Raw genomic sequence first — 18,370 nt, 5'->3', positions numbered from 1 at the left:
GTACAGTGCTGTTGTGTGCATTAACCATTTCAAATGACAGTACAGCTTTATATCATCGTAGCATCTCTGAATTTTTTGGTATATCTATACAAAACCATAAATCTAAGAACAACAAGCAGATGTCCTAAGCTGATTTATTTGATTTGATTCTAGTAAGTTGTTTTTTGGAGTGAAACAATGCAGTGTGCTGAAGCAAATACCTGGAGGTTGAGCTGATGGTAATAGAGCTTGGTGTCACAAGATGAATTAAAGCAAATAAACTTTTGCCTATGTTCCTGGATATAGCTGCTACTGTTGTAGGAGCATAAGTGTGTAGATTGATCATGTAATCATAAATACAAGCTCGTAAGTATTTATAGAAATCTAGAGAGGCTGAAGGGTCCTGACCAGTGTCGTTCGGGAAGAAAGTAAGACAGATTTCTCCAACAGGCTGCATTGTATTATAACAACCATTTGGAGGTTTGGACAAGAGCTAATTTTCCCAGTAAGGGAAAATGAATCTCACTCAGGCTCTAGGTGAGATAAATGCAGTTTATCAGATTGAGTATCAGATTATTAGATGAATAGCCTTGACTGTATGTTTCTTCTCTATGTGCATACTGCCAGAGCCAAGAAAAACAATCAAAGTCCAGATATTGCAAATTCTCTCTTACCACTGCTTTGCACTCAGTCATCTGTGACTGAGTTAAGACACCATGGAGTGCTGCTTGCTGTAATATAAATAGGACAAACTCATCTGTTTATAAAATCAGTGTAAGTTTTCTTTTTGATTCTTGTGTTGTCATATGCCTGATAAGCAAAACAATTCAAATCAGACTGAGCTTGGGTTTTCAGGTCTGTATAAAAAGGTTGGTGAAACACTTTTAATTTGCATTGAGGATTGTAGTTTGTTGTATCTGAGCTTTAACATCTTCTTTCCCCACTGACCAATGTAATTAAATATTTATTCAAAACATATATGTGTGTGATACTTATCACTATGTACCTTTTGGGGTGTCAGAGGTTTTAAAACATGAATATCAGGGTAAAAACAGCTGTATACAGAATGAAAGTGGTAAATTATAGATTTGTTTTTTGTTGAAAGCTGAAAGGAAAAGATAAGCAATCTTAATTAAATCAGAAGTGTCTTTTAATTTTTACTTTTTAAAAATACATTGCAAAACAGAAGAAGATCAAAATCTCTGAATACATGACTGGTATGAGCAGCAGAACCAGCACATTTTTGTTACTTAATACAGAATTTTTGCAAACATTTGAGAAACAATGCCATGAACAGAATGGCAAGTCATAAAGTTTTAATGAAAGTTCTTTATTAAAAGAAACAACTTCTGCAGAATGCCTCAAAAGCAGGGAGAAAACCCCCACACCAATCCTTTCAATTTATAATTGGAAATTGTAAATTAGCAAGTCCAATGAAGTAATGAGGAAGGCCCTGTTGTAATAATCTCTGTATAGGAAAAATATAACTGCCTTGTCTCACATAGCACCTTCTGACATGCAAGTATGTGGCTGCCATGTGTTCACTGCTGGGACTCTTAAGTGTTTCTTAACATGAAGGTGTCAGGTTGAGGGGAAAAAAAAAAAAAAGCAACACATACAGATAGGGCACTGCAGAAAGGCAAAATGTGGACTCGAGCCCAGGTTTAGAGAGTAGAATTGGTATGGAGATGCAGATTCATTCCCCTATGAGGGGGGGAAAAATTATGTGCAGGAACCAGTTCATGGTGATGGAATTATGCATGGTTAGAGTCCCTGTGTCAGCAATCACATCCTTGTTCTCTATTGCAAATGCTAAGGGTTTTTTTCCAAATCTCTGCATGCCGAAAGGACTGAAGAACACAAAGGTTCTTGTCGTTGAAGAACATAAAGGATGATAGACATCTTTCCCAAAATTTGACTTCTAAAGCGTAAGAATTTAAGAGCCAGAAGTGTTGCTGCTGTTTTCCTCAAGAAACACCATTTTCACTGCCTTTTTAAATCTTCAGGAGAGCACTGAGATGAGTTAGGTTGGTCAGTTGTGTTACATTTCCTCTGGGAACTGTGATGCTGTTGCTGAGACAGAAATCCTGGAGAGTCGTGGTAGCAGATAATCCCCAGTATGTTTTTCAGTGCACGCTGGGGCATGAGAGCATTACTGCCCCGGTATAGCGTCAACCTTGTAGTGGGTTTGCAGCCTGCCAACGTTTCCTGATGACTACATGAACATGACAGCAGAACCAGCACGTGGTGGATTAACACTCCCACTGGCTGCAGCTACATCCTGTACACACCCTTTGTAAGGGTCTCTATCCTTTTTGTATTTTTCTCTCAGCACTGCCCTACCCACTCCGAGTTTCTGGGCATGTACACACTAATCTGCCCTCCACGTCCTGCTTTGCTCTGAGAGGAGCACCTAAAGCAAGCTATTAATGAACTTGGGGCAAAAATTCTGTCTGCAATGATTTGGAGATAAATTCTGCATTAATATGGGCGGCTTAATATGTCAGTGTATGGGAGTGACACCTTCCTGCTTAACCCAGACTGGGCGTTTCTCAGGGTGGCAAAAGCTGCACTGTAAACATTTGCCTATTAGATTTAGCTTCAGGGCACACACTGACATCTCCTTCTTCTTCTTCCTCTGCAGCCTGTCACTGTCACATGAATGGCTCCTTCTCGGAGATCTGTGACTCTCGGACAGGCCAGTGCCAGTGTAAAGCCAACGTCATTGGACGCCGCTGTGACATCTGCAAAGTGAGTGGTCACAAATGGGATTTCCTTTCAGTTTTCTTCACTGCTTGCTGCAACTAAATACCATTTGGTTCTGGATAGGCTTTTTTCTGTTGTATATTTTTCACATAAAGTACATGTATAGATTGTTCTTATGTAGAGAAAGGTAAAATGGTTACTTTTTAAATGTTTTCTATTTGTTTTCTATAACAAAACACAGGACAGCTTTTACATGCAATGAGTGGATTTTAAGCCTCTATCTATAACTACATTTGTATACATAGTATATACACTTTATATTTTGAATGTTTGATATAAAAAAATATTTTAAAATATTGCTGCTTTGGGAGATAATCCCTCTATGAAGGAAGCTGCAAAATGTCTGATAGAGTTTGATGTTTATTTTTTTAAAAAAGCAGGGTGCTAGTTTAGTTCTGCTGGAATGTTCTGTCTTTATGTTTTTTTCTTAGGGTTTCTTCTTGTTTTGTCCAAACAATGTATTATTTTTTGGTGAAAGTGTTTTTTGCCTTGACATTGTTTTCCTGTCTCATAAATCACTGCAGAGAAATATTGCTTCATAAACTTTGACAGAGTTGTCTTCAGGCAGCTAAGGAATATGCTGTAGCTGGCTGCACATTTCTCTAGTTCAACATGAGGACTCACGAGTTAGGCCAATGTCCTCAGAACACCTCCACCTGTGTGTAGCTTAAAGCACATAAATAATTCTGCAGAAATCAAAAGGATCATTTTCACCCTTTAAAATTATGTAATTTCTGAAGTGGCTCACACTCCATTTTCAACAGTATTTAAAGAGTCTGGTCAAAGAAAAAGTGCTGGTATCAGTGGAATTTGCAGATTGCATAAGGTACCCAGCAAATATTTCATTAATACAACACTGGTGGTTAATTGGAATTAATCTTTGTTTACTTCAGTATTTACTCCTGTCTTTATTTCTGTACTCTTTTATGTGGTGTAGTTTCCTTATCTTCACTTTCTAACAGTATTTACTTTTCATTCTTAAAGCCCAACTACTTCTGGGCCCCAGAAAAGCTGTTTTGTGTACCCTGTGGCTGCAGTGCTTTAGGATCTGTGTCACTGCAGTGTGATATGTTGGGAAGATGTATCTGCAAATCAGGATTCATGGGCAGACACTGTGAAATCAGCAGACAGGTGCCTAAATTGCAAGAAAATATGGGAAGAAGTCAGCAGATTCGAGTACCCCCCCGGAGGTGGGGCCCCAGCAGTGCCAGTGGGTGCCCACGAGGTGCTTACCGGCCTGCCGCTCTGGTAATGAGAAACTCTGCTTTGCATGGGCTGAAGTCTCCTCTTTGCTTGTGTTTGGAGCTCACACAGATTGCTTGGGTTTTTAATTTTTAATACCCTTGTTGCAATATAAGGAATTCTCAAGAAACAGACAGGTTCGGAAGACAAGCAGCATTTTAGGATGCTTCCCCAGTCCTAAGGGCTTCATCATGCAAGTGGTGATATCAGCGAGAAACCAAATGTCAGACAAAGTCCCAAAACAGCACCATCAACAGCAGTATGCACAAAATGCATGGGAGATGTACATAAATCAATGGAATTGGTGGGATTTTCTCAGACTTTGCTGCATAAGACTTCCTTTTCTAACAATTCAAGAATCAATAGCTTAAGGAGGTTGCAAGAAGGATCAGCCCCAGAGGTTGATCTTAGTTGAGATCTAATTTTAAAATATTGAACATAACTGGTGTTAAAATCATTAGTGCATATGGCTAGTTATCAGAGCCATTTTTAACTCAGTGCAGTACCAGTTATATATGAATGTAATGCCCAAAATGATAGGAGTGTTCGTTCCTTATCACAGACCAACAAGGCAACTTATTTCCTAAAATTACGTAATTATGATACAACTGCTTCTAACAAAGCAGTATTTTAAGAATGTTGTTTGTTCTCCCTGAAACTCAAAACCTTCATACTTATCACACCCGTTTGTAAAATACCTGGTAGTGTTTTTCGTCCTCAGCTAGACTCTGGGACCCATGCTGTATTTGTTCAGATAGATTTCCTCGGAGAAATGAGTTTTTTTCCAATTAAACATGTATTAGGTTACTATGTTGCCCACACAGTACACTGATAAATAATGGCATTTTCAGAAATTTCAGTGTATTCCCTAATTGTAATCTAGGATCTTATCTCTTGTTTAGAAAATGTGATTCTTAGGATTTCTGTGTTTAAGCAAACTTAGCTGAGAACTTTAACTTGGGGTTAAAGTTTGCATGACTGACCAAAATGTCTTTGTGTGCAACCCTCCTCACAGAGTGCAACCCAGCATGGTGGTGGTGTTCTCCAACTTAACACAGTGTGGAGTGCTGGCACCAGACTTTTCCTGACTGTTACCTATATAAACAGAAATTTTTAGATCCTAGCAAACTTTATATTGAGAACTGAGGTGCATGCTGTGCATTGGTTACTTCACTACATTAATCTGAATGTCTGTCCAGAGATTGTGTGTATTCACATTTCTGTGTTTCTTCCTGTGTAAAAGAAATCTTTCGAGATAGTCAAGTATTTTATTGAACCTTGAGTTTAATTAAATGAGTTTGACTACCTCTTTCTCTCTGATACGCCATGTTTTGTCAGGCAGAAGTATGAAATTTGCAAAACATTTCAATATAGAGTTTGGAAATGAAAATCAGTGTAATTCTTTATTACATGTATAATCAAGCATTTGCTTGTATGATTTTCAGGCCAAATTCTGACCATGGATGTCATGGTCAGAATACATCCGTGGTCCTGTATTCTGACACCTATCAGCAGATTCTCTGTGTGAGTGGGGAACTTCTGTATTAACCTCAGAGGTCACATTTCAGGACTTTCCATGGAAAGCTTCTGAAGTTTCAGTGAATTTACCAATTCAAGAGGTTAGTTAGGGGTTCTGCTCTGGAACAAATCTATAAATAGTAGTCATAGAACCATTAAGATTGAGAAGGACTTCCAAGTTTATTGAGTTTAACCTTTGACTGATCACCACTTTGTCAACCAGATCATGGTACTAAGTGTCATGTCCCGTCATTCTTTCAATGACTTCACCAGCGCCCTGGACAGCCTGCTCCAATGGCTGACCACCCTTTCAGTGAAGAAATTGTTCCTTTTGTTCAACCTGAGCATGCCCTGGCACTACCTGAGGCTTTGTCCTCTTGTCCTGTTGCTGGTTCCCTGGGAGCAGAGGCTGAATCTCACCTGGCTACAGCCTCCTTTCAAGGAGTTGTAGAGAGAAAAGTTTCCCCCTGAGCCTCCTCTTCTCCAGGCTAAACACCCCCAGGTCCCTCAGCCACTCCTCATAGGACTTGTGCTCCAAACCCTTCATTCACCGGCTCCATTCCCTTCTCTGGACACACTCCAGCACTTCAGTGCCTTTTTTCTTGTAAGTGGTCCAGAACGGGACATGGCACTAGTGCCTAGTACAGAGAGACAATCACTCCCATGGTCAAAGCCAGCACAAGCACAGCTCCATTGGTTTGAAGATCACTGATTTTTAATAGGTAAATATCTGACACTCATGCCTGGATCACAAAGTAGCACATTATAAAGTAAATATTTTTCTCTTTCTTCCATTTATACTCATTAGCAGTGATCTTTTTAATATCTCATTTTTAACATTCTGCTTTTCTATCAAACTTGGATAGATTCTATCAAAGGTTGGATAGATTTTATTTTTAATGTTGTAATATCAATTTCAAGTGAAGTTACTAATATGACTTGGATTTCAGTATTCACTGAAAATCATCATGCCTGAAAAACAGGTAGAGAAGTGCTCCCATTTAAAGCACTCTAGCTCAAGACTGAGTTTGTCATTTGAATACCAAGTATGGTTGGTTTGTCAAGGAGCCTCTGTTGGTTGGTGCAATGAAACTCATGAGGTCTTTGGTTGAAAACTTTGTGCAGAATTCTGTATCACAGTATACAAATGAGTGTGTGTCTTCCCTTCTTTACTTCTTGCACTCCACTAGTGAAGTTAAGGAGGAAATTTTTTACTATAGTTGATAATATCTAATCTGGTTCTGTAGAAATTTTATATTGATCACTGCAAAAAAGAAAGAAAAGGGAGAAAATAGGAGAAACAGAGGCCTAATCCCAAGACAGAGTTTTTATCTTAAAAAAATCCCCATTGTTTTTTTGTATTGAACACAAATACACTATCTCTTTGTTCTTCTAAAGTTATTCCTATATATATCATTCTAACGAATAGCCCTTAAGTTACTGTATACCGATATTGCCTTTACTCAGAGGAGATAAAATCTAGTTCAGAGGCTTTCTAGTTGAATCGATCTCCATTCATAGCTAAGAATTTGGATTCACTCTCTTAGCAACAAACTCTGCCTGACATAGCCTTAAAACCAGAGATGGGATATGTGTTTTGTGCTGACATACCTTCCATTCCAAGTGAGAATTGTATTTCAGGAAACACAGCCTCATAAGAAACATCTTACATTGCAGAACATTCATTATAGCATCAGGTAACATTCTGAAATCTTTATTCTTTCTCAGCAGTGTAGGACATTTAGTGTCCTTGGTCCAGGGTTTTACCACTACAATTTAACATGCTGAAAGCAGTATTTCAGTAAAGAAGAGGAAGGAGCGACCCTGGTCTCTCTACACTCTCAGCTTTTCCTCTTTTCTCCTGGTAATCATTCCATGTGCTAACTGCTCTCCCTTACTCCATGGCAGCCTGGAACATTTGGCTTACAGTCTTCCAGAGGATGTGTTCCCTGCAACTGCAACTCTTTCGGTTCCAAGTCCTTCGATTGCGATGGAGATGGACAGTGCTATTGCCAGCCTGGAGTGACAGGGAAGAAGTGTGACCGCTGTGCACATGGGTTTTATAACTTTGAAGAAGGAGGCTGTACTCGTATGTAAATGTTTTCCACCCAAGCTCAGATTGATTTGTTTTTTTATTTATTTATATATTTATTTATTCCTAAGATTCTAGTTTGGCTGATTTTGGATTGCCTAGCAAATTTTCCTGACAGGGGGTTCATGGACAGCCTTGTACATCATTCACTTGACAAGGGTGATGATTGACAAGAATGAAAGACCAAAGCAATCTCTGTTATTTTATGGGTAGTTTATGGTTAATCTACTACATTTAGAAGAAACAGGAGTGTCATTTACTCCATGTAGTAAATGCCAAAAAAGATTCCATGAAATTCCTATAATTTAGTTAAGATTATCCTAGAACTTTGATTAAAATTTTTGCCAAATAACATACATTTGTAGGGGTGTAATGGGAAAACAAGAAAAACACAAACTCCCTTTACTTCTAGTTTTATCCCAAACCTTTTCATTGTTCTTATATGGTTGATCCTCTTTCATTACCACAATCCTTTCCTGTACAGTAATATTTAGTTGCTTACTTGTACTTTTTGTGTGCAAGAAGATTTTTAAGTAAAATTATCTGCTGTATCCCTTGCACAAACACATGAAAAGTCCCCTTTTCTAGATGCTGAAATGCTAGCATTAGACATAAATATATCCAGCCACCTCTTTACCTTTATCTTTGTCTTTTTGGAAATTAGGTCAAAGACTGAAATGAATGCTCCCTGTCCTTGAAGTAGGGCAGGCTGCTATATGGAAAAGAACCCAATCAATAGTTTTTTTCACAGGGAAATATCCTTCTTTCCTGAAAGAACTGTGTTTTTCAAGTCTCAGAGACTTATTTAGATGTGATCACAGGACACATAGATAGTTGTCTAGTGTGACTGACTGCTGGGATGCCGGAATGCTGTTATTATTCTTCAGGTATAAAGCATGTTCTTTCCAGAAGCAGAAATCACAGTGTCTGGTAATCTGTTCTTCCTCCTTTCCTCTCCAAAATGGTAGCACAAGGAGCAAGCTTAGCTCTCTGTCTTCTCTTACTCCTTTTTTTTAATGGAAGGAGCATTGAGGCCTCGAGACCCACATTTGTGCAGCAAAATTCAATTTTACCTGTAGTGTGGATGAACCTTGAAACAGGCTGGATTATAGATTATGTTTGAAAATGTTGCTCTATGGTGCTGTCTCCCGCAGGAATGAAGGGTTCAAAAACATTTTTGAGTTTGAAAAGTTCAGATACATTGGCACCTTGGAAAAAGGAGAGATTGGCTCCCAGGCTCACTGATGAGATGGCTTGAAATAAAATGCACATGATAACTGCAGTCCTAAAGCCTTTAGCAATTAAATGAAGGGCAAAAAATTCTATTGTTTATGATTAGCATCTTATTCTAACATTCCTCAGGTTAAAAGCACATCACTATTGTGAAACACAACAAAATGTTGATAACTACAGTTGGGAAAGGAAAATGGGAGGGCTATTAGTGAAGTTGCACTTTGAAATTTTAATTGCTCTCTTGGCAAACTTTGAACTGACAGAGTTTAAGAAACAGTGATTAAATCCAAGTAACACTTATTTAATATAAATGTATCAGCCTGTGGTCATCAAACATTTAAAGCTACAGAAGCAGCTGTAGATGTTGAGAAAATTCAGGATTTTGAAAGTTCCAAAGTTAATGAAAGAGTTGGAGAGGAATTCTGTTTTCAGAGTGCTGGTTTTTTCACACTTATTTTTAGTAGGCTTCTAATGTATTCCTTCAAATGACAAAAAATAAGAATTAAATTATGAATCACAAAGAAAATCAGGAATTTAATAGAAGTATATGAAATCATGCTGGAAGGAAAAGTACATAAAAATTAATTCCATTGTGACAGTTAAGTATCAAGTAACATATTGGACCTCTTTTATCTAACACTTATCCAAAAGGAATATAATTTGATTTCTCCTTGTGCAGTATAAATCCATAAAGCCTAAAAACCCTGAAAGCATTGTCAGTGTTGCCATTCTAGCAGCAAAGATACAAAATCTATTTCACTATTTCTTGCAACGATTGTGTTCTATTTTTTCCCCTCTTATTTTGAAAAAGAATTATAAAAGTAAAAATAGGAAAACCATTTGAGTATCTCCTTCCCCTCCATGCCTTTTTAGCCAATTTTGTGTAAGACCTGGAAGCCCATAGATGAGCTGTCACATCTGAAAGCCTCAGTCTCCCAGTGAGATGCATTCTGAAACTTCAAGCTACAGTGTGTGAAAATATTTTAAATAGCATGCAACACTATGTGTTCCTGGCATGATGGAGGCGAAACTTGCTATCTTCTTTGCATCAATTACCTTATCTTGAAGGCATTGGTGGGGATAAATAAAGGCCACTTCTAATTTGAACTATAGATAGGAATTCTATCTTCGCACATCCCTTGTCTTCTAGTTTCAATCTGCATTGAAGTATTTCACAGTAAAGGCAATGAGCATAAATGAAGCCCTTAGTAACAAAGTTACATTGCTCGTTAAACACCCCAAGGAACATGTTATCACACAGACGGTCAGTTTGCTTATGATGCTTTTTCTCTGACCCCATGGGTTATGTGGATGGTGGGTGTGAAAACAGCCACACACCAGTTCTGCTCTTTCAGTCACTTGTGTGTCTTGTGCCCCAAAACTACTTATCACTTACATACCTTGAATCAGTATTTGCCACCAATGGGTAGTTCACTTAATATTCCTTTAAGAGAAAAGACCACTTCTGGAAGCAATTCCAAACCTGAAGTATTTTTAATTTAGTATAATCTGCAAAGAATACCAGTTTCTCATGGAGAGGAAACATCAGTTTGTTGATGTCCTCCCAAGGCAGAGGATATGTAAGCTGAAAAAGAAGGAATAGAAAGGGAAAAAGAAACACCTTTTTTACCTTTTAAGGAAAGTCTCTTTAGAGCAGCAGAAATTTCAGACGGTATTCCTCAAATTATAACCTCAAATTTAAGAGGTTAAATAGACTGCAAGTTCCCTACACAGACAGTTCCGAGGTCCTCAGGAGGCTTCTTAGAGGAGACTGCATGGGCCCAGAAATTGTATAGCAGGACTCCTGCAGTTATGTCACAAGAGTGCACCATCTCAGAACTCTCTGCAGTTGGTGCCTTTATTTTTCCTATTCTGTCCTCATTGCAGCTTCTTCAGCCACAGTTAACCTGTGTTTCACTGCTACTGGTTTTGGTTTCTCGGGGTTTTCCCTACCTTTTCTTCCCCATCGTGTCCACAGATAACTGAGAGTTCACTGTACAGTGAAAGAATGACCCTAACCCCCTTCGGGTTTGCTCTCCAGGTGTCACATAAAGGGATAATTTTTCCTCTGCTTTATTTTTTTCTGTCTCCCATGAAGCTTGTGAATGTTCACGTTTTGGCAATAACTGTGATCCCATCAGTGGACGCTGTATCTGTCCTCCCAATACTGTTGGAGAGACGTGTGACAAATGTGCACCAAATCACTGGGGCCATAACATTGTCAGTGGCTGCAAGGTGAGTGGGTTTCTATTTTCTCTATATTCTCTACCTCTTTCACAGTAATTTATAGCTGGAACACTGTTTTTAGCTTGTAAATCGCGGTTTGTCTCCATTTTGTGAGTTTTGGTGAGACTGTGGTGTAAATGTTGGCAATCTCTTACTGTTGCTACACTCTGGATCCTCTGTCCCAGGTATGCAGCCTGTAACACAAAATATCCTGTTGAATCTGCTGTGACACTGAGTCAGTGTCCTGCTTGAGCCTGATTTTTTTTATTATAGCTGTGTTTAACATGACTGAGGAGATCACCACAGTAGTGAACGATGTATGTAAATGTATATTTACAGGTAATCAGCAGTGCCTTTGGGGAACAAATTTACATTTGTCCTAATGGTAACACCACTGGGAATTTATACTCAAAGTTTGCTTGAGAAAGGCTTCAATTTGTGCATGAAAGACAGCAAGGAGTAAAGAAAAGAAACATCCATTTGAGTTGTAATTTGCAGTTTATTCCTGTGTTCTTAAAGGGGAAATAAACCTTATCATTAGCCTTTAAATCCTTCTTATTCCAGTATTTGACACAGAGTTAAAATATCTGAACAGAAGGGAGAAAAAATAGGAAAACAATGATAGAATGTTGAGGAGGCCATGAAAGTTGTTGTTAATGACCTTGAGTTGAGGGGCGCAGTATTTGGTTAAGGTTGAGAACTGGTGACAGTAGACAGGGTGCAAAGTGAAAATGCATTCTTCCTCCCTGCTGTGCTCATTGATGATAAGGGATTTAATAGTACTGCTACAATTACTCCAGAAAACTGGATCTTTTTGGAACATAGTCACACACCGTTCATACTTGTTCTTAAAAGGCTGGTAGTCATGTAGCGAAGGAATTGACAAGAATGATCTCTTTTTTGTATGTGTGAAAAACTCCTGTGAAACCTCTGCAGTGCTGCTGTGATAGAGACTCTTGGCTTCTAAAACCAGCCTAACAAGGTTGAAGACCTCCGTTTGAGCTCTGGAATATATTCTCTGATTGTCTTTTATGTGAGCACATTAGTGTGACAGTTCCATGACACCATCTAAATTAATGATGATCTATCAGTCCACATCTCTTTCAGTATGTTGCTGCTAATTTCTGCAAAGTGTGATGTGAATCTTCCGCTTTGCAGACTTTGTTGAAGATTTCTGAGGCTGTTGTTAAGTCTGGGATAGAGAGCGTTGTAGAAAACTGCATAAACCAAACACAGCATCTGATTGTATTTTAGGTTTTGATACTGCACACCAAACTATTTCAGAGAATGGTGAACAATTTGCTTTCTCGGCTTTGTGTTCAAATGTATCTTGTAGAATAAAGTTCTTTATGTCAGGTTTTTTTTTTTTTTTTTTTTTTTTTTTTTTTTTTTAGGTTAGACAGTCATCTTGCAGACTAATATTTAACCAGTGGTTAAATAGTTTCTCTGACATTCAGTAGAGATTGCAACTGTATATTTCCTGTATATATTCACCTTCTTTATAAAGGGTGTTTTCAGAGCAGAGGAAAGGTGCCCTAAGTAGTCATATAATAAACAGTTTTGCTTAGAGACTGAATCCACATTTTCTTCTTCTCTTTTTCAGCTTTGTGTCTGTAATTTTAGCAAGCCTATCCATGTCAGTTACTGTGGTAACCTGTACTGCTGGCACTGAGTTTTTTTCTGTAAGCTGAACTTCTCCATATGATATTCTGGTCACACCAGTGATTACAGCCAATGTCCTGTATTAACTGTGCAGCGCAACCACAGTAATAGCACTGAGGGATTCTTCTGTTCTTTGGAAGTCTGCAGTTTTCCCTGCTACTTTCGTATTTAATATCTAGACACCCTGGAAAATCACCTATTTCTATCCTCACTTTCCTGTGCAAGTCTTATTCTCTGACCAAGTTTACTTCCAAATATATCACATGAGTAAATCTCTAGCCCTTACTGTGTAAATTACTGTCATCTAGGAGTCTTGTTTGTACAAAGAGAATAGCTACCTGTCTGATGGATGAGTAATAGACATTGAACTAGATTCCTCTGGAACTACTGAACCGATTGCTCCTGAGCAATTCCAACTTTTGGAAAGTGTTCTGAACATGCCTGCACAGAATTTACATACAATATACTTCTTAGAGAGAGCTTGTAGTTTCTGAGTTAATTTTGTCCACAAAGTATTCCAATGTCCTTGACCCTTTTGGGTTTATTCATTTTCAATGCCTAACTTATGAGTGGTAAGTAGTATCCAAAAAATCTCATCAGTGTTGTAAATGTATTTAGTGTAAATTTTTGAGCCATATTGAATTAAAATAAATTACTGGCCTTATAATTTAAATGCGTTATTTTTAGACAGTGGAAATCCACTGCTGTATTTTGTTTATGCATACTTAAAAGAGGTGAATTGCTTTTTGGTTGGGTTTTGGTTTTGGTTTGTTTTTCTTTTTTCAGAAGCCCAATTGCAATTGCCTTGTTTCTCTCCTTTTCAGCCCTGTGAGTGCAGCCTCATTGGAGCCCTAAGTTCTCAGTGTGACTTAAACACAGGCTGTTGCTTCTGCCGCCCTGAATTCTCTGGAGACAAATGCACTGAATGCAGGTTGGGCTACTGGAATTATCCACATTGTGTCGCTTGTCAGTGCTTCCTGGCTGGGACAGATCCACAGAGCTGTGATACAGAGGGGAAGTGCTTATGCATTGATCATTCTGGCCAATGCAGCTGCAAGGTAGGACAATGAAGGTTGTAAACTGCTCTTATAACTGCTGAGAAGTTTATTTCAGATTTCATTGGCATTTGTCCTTGCTTGTTCAAACAATAAATGCAGAATAAATTCCTTGGTTTTTATAGTGCATTTGCCAACTGATGTGGGAGGAGTCCAACATAAAGAAAGATTTAAGTGCTTATCAGTTGCGTTTTCACATACCAACACTTACCAGGATAGCATCCTCTTAGGAGGATCCTTATCATCCTCTTTTTTTCCCCAATTTTTATTTCTGTTCTTACAGAACTGTTGCCAGTTCATCCCCATAATACAATTCTTGCTCAGATTCTGGGCACAATGAAAGCAAACACATCAATAATCACAGTATGCCACAGTGCTAATTCCAAGTACATTGACTTAGAGGGAGTCAATATTCATCATTTCATGAGTAGAATTCACTGCAATAGTATTTGTTCTGAGTAGACTGCATCCAATTCAGGATCACTAAAGCAAAGACTTTTGGCATCATCATCTGCAACATTCTTATTTGGAATTGTGCTTGGAAGAACAATTCCAAACACTTAGGTTGTTTGAGAGTTGGCTGGATTGCTGAGCTTACAGGACAGTAATTGGTGGTTTGATATGCAGTTGGTAGCCAGCAAGCAGAGTATCCCAGAGCCAATACCTTCATCAGCAACACAGATGACAGAATTCATGATCAGCATGTTTGAAAATACTGCTGACTTGGAGGAGGTCAAGGTTGACATGCTGAACAGTAGAATTACTGTCTAGTGGGTTCTTGAAAAGCCTGATGACTGGGAAAATAGAAAAACATTAATTGGAGTGGAATGACCTCAAGAATCAGTCCAATTTGGGTGGAAGAAGCCTGAGTGGCAATCCTGCTGGAAAACACAATATAAACCAATCGTATAATCTCATGGTAAATAAGGCAAACTGCCCACTGATCTGGATGCTGTGAACACAGTGGCCAGTGCAGCTGCAAGGCAGGACATCACAAAGAGCATGGTGAGCAGGGCAGAGGCTTTATCTTCTCAGTGCTCTACTCTTACTGTAGTTGGTGCTGGGGAGACTGCACTTGGAAATGGTGTCCAGTTTTAGAACTTCATTCAAAAGTGTTGTTGAAAAATTGGAGGGGATCCAGAGAAGAGTGTCACAGCAGAGGATTTGTGGGGATGTACTGAGAGAGCTGGACTTTCTCTTAGTCTGAAAAAAAGAGGCTAAGAGGAAATCCAATTAGCCACTATTATTGGCAACCTATTAGCCCCTTCAGAGTTGTTGATGGAATCAAGTCCTTTCTGATGATGGCAGAAGATGTAACAAGGGACAACAGCTGCAAATGGGAGCTTGGGGATTTTGGACATAATGAAAAAAATCAAAGTTATGAAGCAGTGGTACACATTATCCAGAAGTATGTGAAATTTCCATTCTAGGAGATTTTCAAGAACTGGCTAGAAAGAGGTATGGGTAACATGACCTAGTATTAGTGATAGTTGTGCTTCTAGAGGGAGGTTTTTAAAAGTCATGCCTAGAGATTCTGTGATTTAGATTCATTCTTCTTTTTTAGGTCTGTATTGACACAAAGAGATATGGAAGGATGAATTTAAATAATTGAATTTCCAGGTAATTATTTTGTTAAATGGGCAGCAGTCACTTAATTCTGAGTTTCGAGACTCAGAACTGTAGAACAAATTAGGTTGGAAGTGACCTATGGAGGTCATCTAGTCCAGCACTTTGTCTGAAAGACACTGCTGAGGCAGCACTTCCAAGGGTGGGGAGAGATTTCACAATCTCTTTGTGCAAACTGCTTGACCGCCCTCTGATTTTTCTGGTATATTTGAACAGGAAGCATCATGTGCTATTTCACAAGTACTGCTTCATTTGATGATGACACCCTAATAAAACAGAAGTGAGTTGACCACATGGACTGTCTGAATAAAACTCATTGCTATTTGTCCTGTGCCAGCCTCTGAAAGGCAGAAATGGAAGTATCTCAATTCTTTCAGCTTCTCTTGATATATGATAAGCAGCAGCCCCTCTAACCATCTCAGAGCCCCATTTCTGGATTAGGTCCATCATGTCACAGAATCACAGAATTGGTCAGGTTGGAAGAGATCACTGGAGGTCATCTAGTCCAACTCCCCTGGTCAAGTAGGGTCCCCTTGAGCACATGATTCAGGGTTGTGTCCAGACTGCTGTCTCTAGAAAAGGAGACTCCACAATTTCTCTGGGTCATTGTTTTTCTTGTAGCTCTTGTAAGCATTCAGTAGAAAGAGGTAGAAAAAGTTCATGGCATTTTGAAATAGAAGTGTTTCTTGGTTGATTCTTTAAAGGCTAATAATACAGTTGCTTCTATGTTTCTCTGAGTGCAAACGAACAGTATATATTTTGCTGATGATTAATGATAGGGAAGTGCAATTGACATGAAACAATATTCAAAGCAAGTAAAAATCACCGTTTATGGGAGAAAATGGACAAATAATACTGAATTAAGTAAACATTTTCCCCCCAGAATTTTAGTCTAAGGTTAAATTTAAATCTAGAGTTGGTTAATCTTTTGTGTAACTTTTTTTGAAACAGTTCTACATGGAAGAAATGAGATTTCTATAAAATGGTAATCATTCCCATTTAAACCTGCTACAGCTGCAGAAATGAGCTCTCAAAGGCTCAGGAGGCTCATTGTCAGCCCTGACAAAAGCAGCAAAATCTAAGCTAAATACAGTGTATGCACATTTGTTTATAGAACATGTGGAAATGAGGGTTAAAACTGGTAAATCCTGAGGGATAATACTGGTTTCTTGTATAAGCTTTGGAAAGTTTAATTTTTTTTACATTGGCTTCTTCACACTAGTCTCAAGAGAGCAATAAAAGGTGTGTGGGGAGAAAAAGTCAACCAGTGTTTTCATATTGGGTTTTTTTTTTCTTTTTAATACCTTGGTTGCAGTATGAAAATGGTTTTAAAAGGCTCTGCATAAATTATTGTGTATCTGCCCTATCTGGAATAGCTTTTTATTTGAACTAATTGAAAAATGAAAATAAAAGCACTGACATTACAACAGTGAAACATTTCAGCCTTGTTAATACTGTTCAATGATGTGGAAAACAATCATGAAGAGAGGAAAGCTTTTCTCTACAGAATTTCCATTAAAATACGTTTCTCAGCAAGAACATTTAGTGCTGTACCTTAAATATCTGAACATGTCAATTCTAATTCCTATTAAACAGAAGGCTTGATTAGCATGGGCAATTTCAGAACAACTTATTTTTCTTATCTTATCAATCACTTATTGAGCATGTCATGCCCAAAGTGCCATTTAATTTTTCTGTGCTTACAACTTTCAGTGTGAAGCCAGCATCTATTGCTCAGAGCTACTCAGTGGATACAAATGCAAATGCCTTAATTGCATTAATTACATATGTTTGCATACACACGTGATAAGAAGCTGGAGAGTTCCTTGAATATTTCCTAACGCTTATTATTATTTCTTGCTGCACCCTGTTATTATCATTACAGTAGGATTTGCTTTTTGTATCACTACCTTGAAATAAAACTTGGTGGTCTTTTTTTTCCTTTTCCTTTTACAAATACTCTCTCTCTTCCAGGTTAATGTGGAAGGTGTCCACTGTGACAGGTGCAAATCTGGTACATTTGGTCTCTCTGCCAGAAACCCACTTGGCTGCAGCAGTTGCTATTGCTTTGGCCTGACTACACAGTGCAGCGAGGCAAGGGGGCTGATCCGTGTGTGGGTGAGTAGGAAACTGCTGAGCCATGTAATGCGATAATGTTGTTTCCTGCTGGCATCTTTTAGTCAGGCACTGAGAGGTAGCTAGAAAACGGCCAAACATTTAAGCAATCACTTTCCTCTTTATGCTTTGAGGAGTGGTGAGAGTGGTATGTTCCATTAGACAGTCAGGGTCAGGACATTAAAAGGAAATAAGTAGATAAGAAAATAAGTGATAGGATAGCTGAAATCCAGCCAAAGCAAAGCTATTAAACCCCAAGAAAGGGCAGGCTAGTCAGGTGGGGAAATTATGCAGTCTAATGCGTTGCAACATAATCCCTGGTACGTGATACGCAGTTTACCCAGGTGTATTCAAGGGCCACAGATGCTTGTTGTCCTAGCATAAATTTCCCATAGTTCAGTTAATATGTTTATTTTCCTTGTTGGTTTTGTTGTTTTGGTGGGTTCTTCTTTTATTTTTAAAAAAGAGCTTATTGAAGCTATATTTAAATTCAAACATGGAAAGGTATAATCCATCAGAGCAATGAAAGAGCTCTACACCTGTTTGTGGAAGAGGCCCTTGAGATCTATGCTGGACTGATAACTAAGGCAGACTGGATGTCTCAGTTTATCTGTACAACAAGCACGAAACACACATTGAGACTGCTGCCATGCCAGCTCCTCAGTTACATTCTGAAGGAGAGATTTCTAATAGAAAATGATTAGTTCTGTCCCCATGTATGGTCACTCACATCTCTGCTCAAAATAATGCCAGCTGTAGAAGGAACGTCTGCCTAATTCAAATCACCCAAAGCCCCAGACTAGTCCTGTACAAGCATCAGTTAGATAAGGATACTTTAGGCTGAAATTAAGTTAAT

General features: G+C 38.5%; 1 protein-coding gene across 1 annotated transcript in view; it reads left to right on the top strand.

Moving 5' to 3' along the window:
* The window catches only part of LAMA2 (laminin subunit alpha 2), a 338,729-nt gene that overhangs the window by 214,020 nt on the left and 106,339 nt on the right, over positions 1–18,370 (top strand). Inside the window, exons 20-24 of the mRNA XM_066180303.1 lie at positions 2,624–2,730; positions 7,414–7,594; positions 10,929–11,065; positions 13,543–13,776; positions 17,374–17,517. Coding sequence (XP_066036400.1) covers positions 2,624–2,730; positions 7,414–7,594; positions 10,929–11,065; positions 13,543–13,776; positions 17,374–17,517 — 803 coding nt within the window. The remainder of the gene's footprint in view (positions 1–2,623; positions 2,731–7,413; positions 7,595–10,928; positions 11,066–13,542; positions 13,777–17,373; positions 17,518–18,370) is intronic.

This window comes from Chamaea fasciata, unplaced genomic scaffold (genome assembly GCF_029207755.1).
Source record: "Chamaea fasciata isolate MVZ Bird 193981 ecotype frontalis unplaced genomic scaffold, bChaFas1.0.hap1 SCAF_3, whole genome shotgun sequence".
Lineage (NCBI taxonomy): Eukaryota > Metazoa > Chordata > Aves > Passeriformes > Sylviidae > Chamaea > Chamaea fasciata.
The sequence above is the reverse complement of the archived record's forward strand: the minus strand, read 5'-3'. Positions and strand labels throughout refer to the sequence as shown.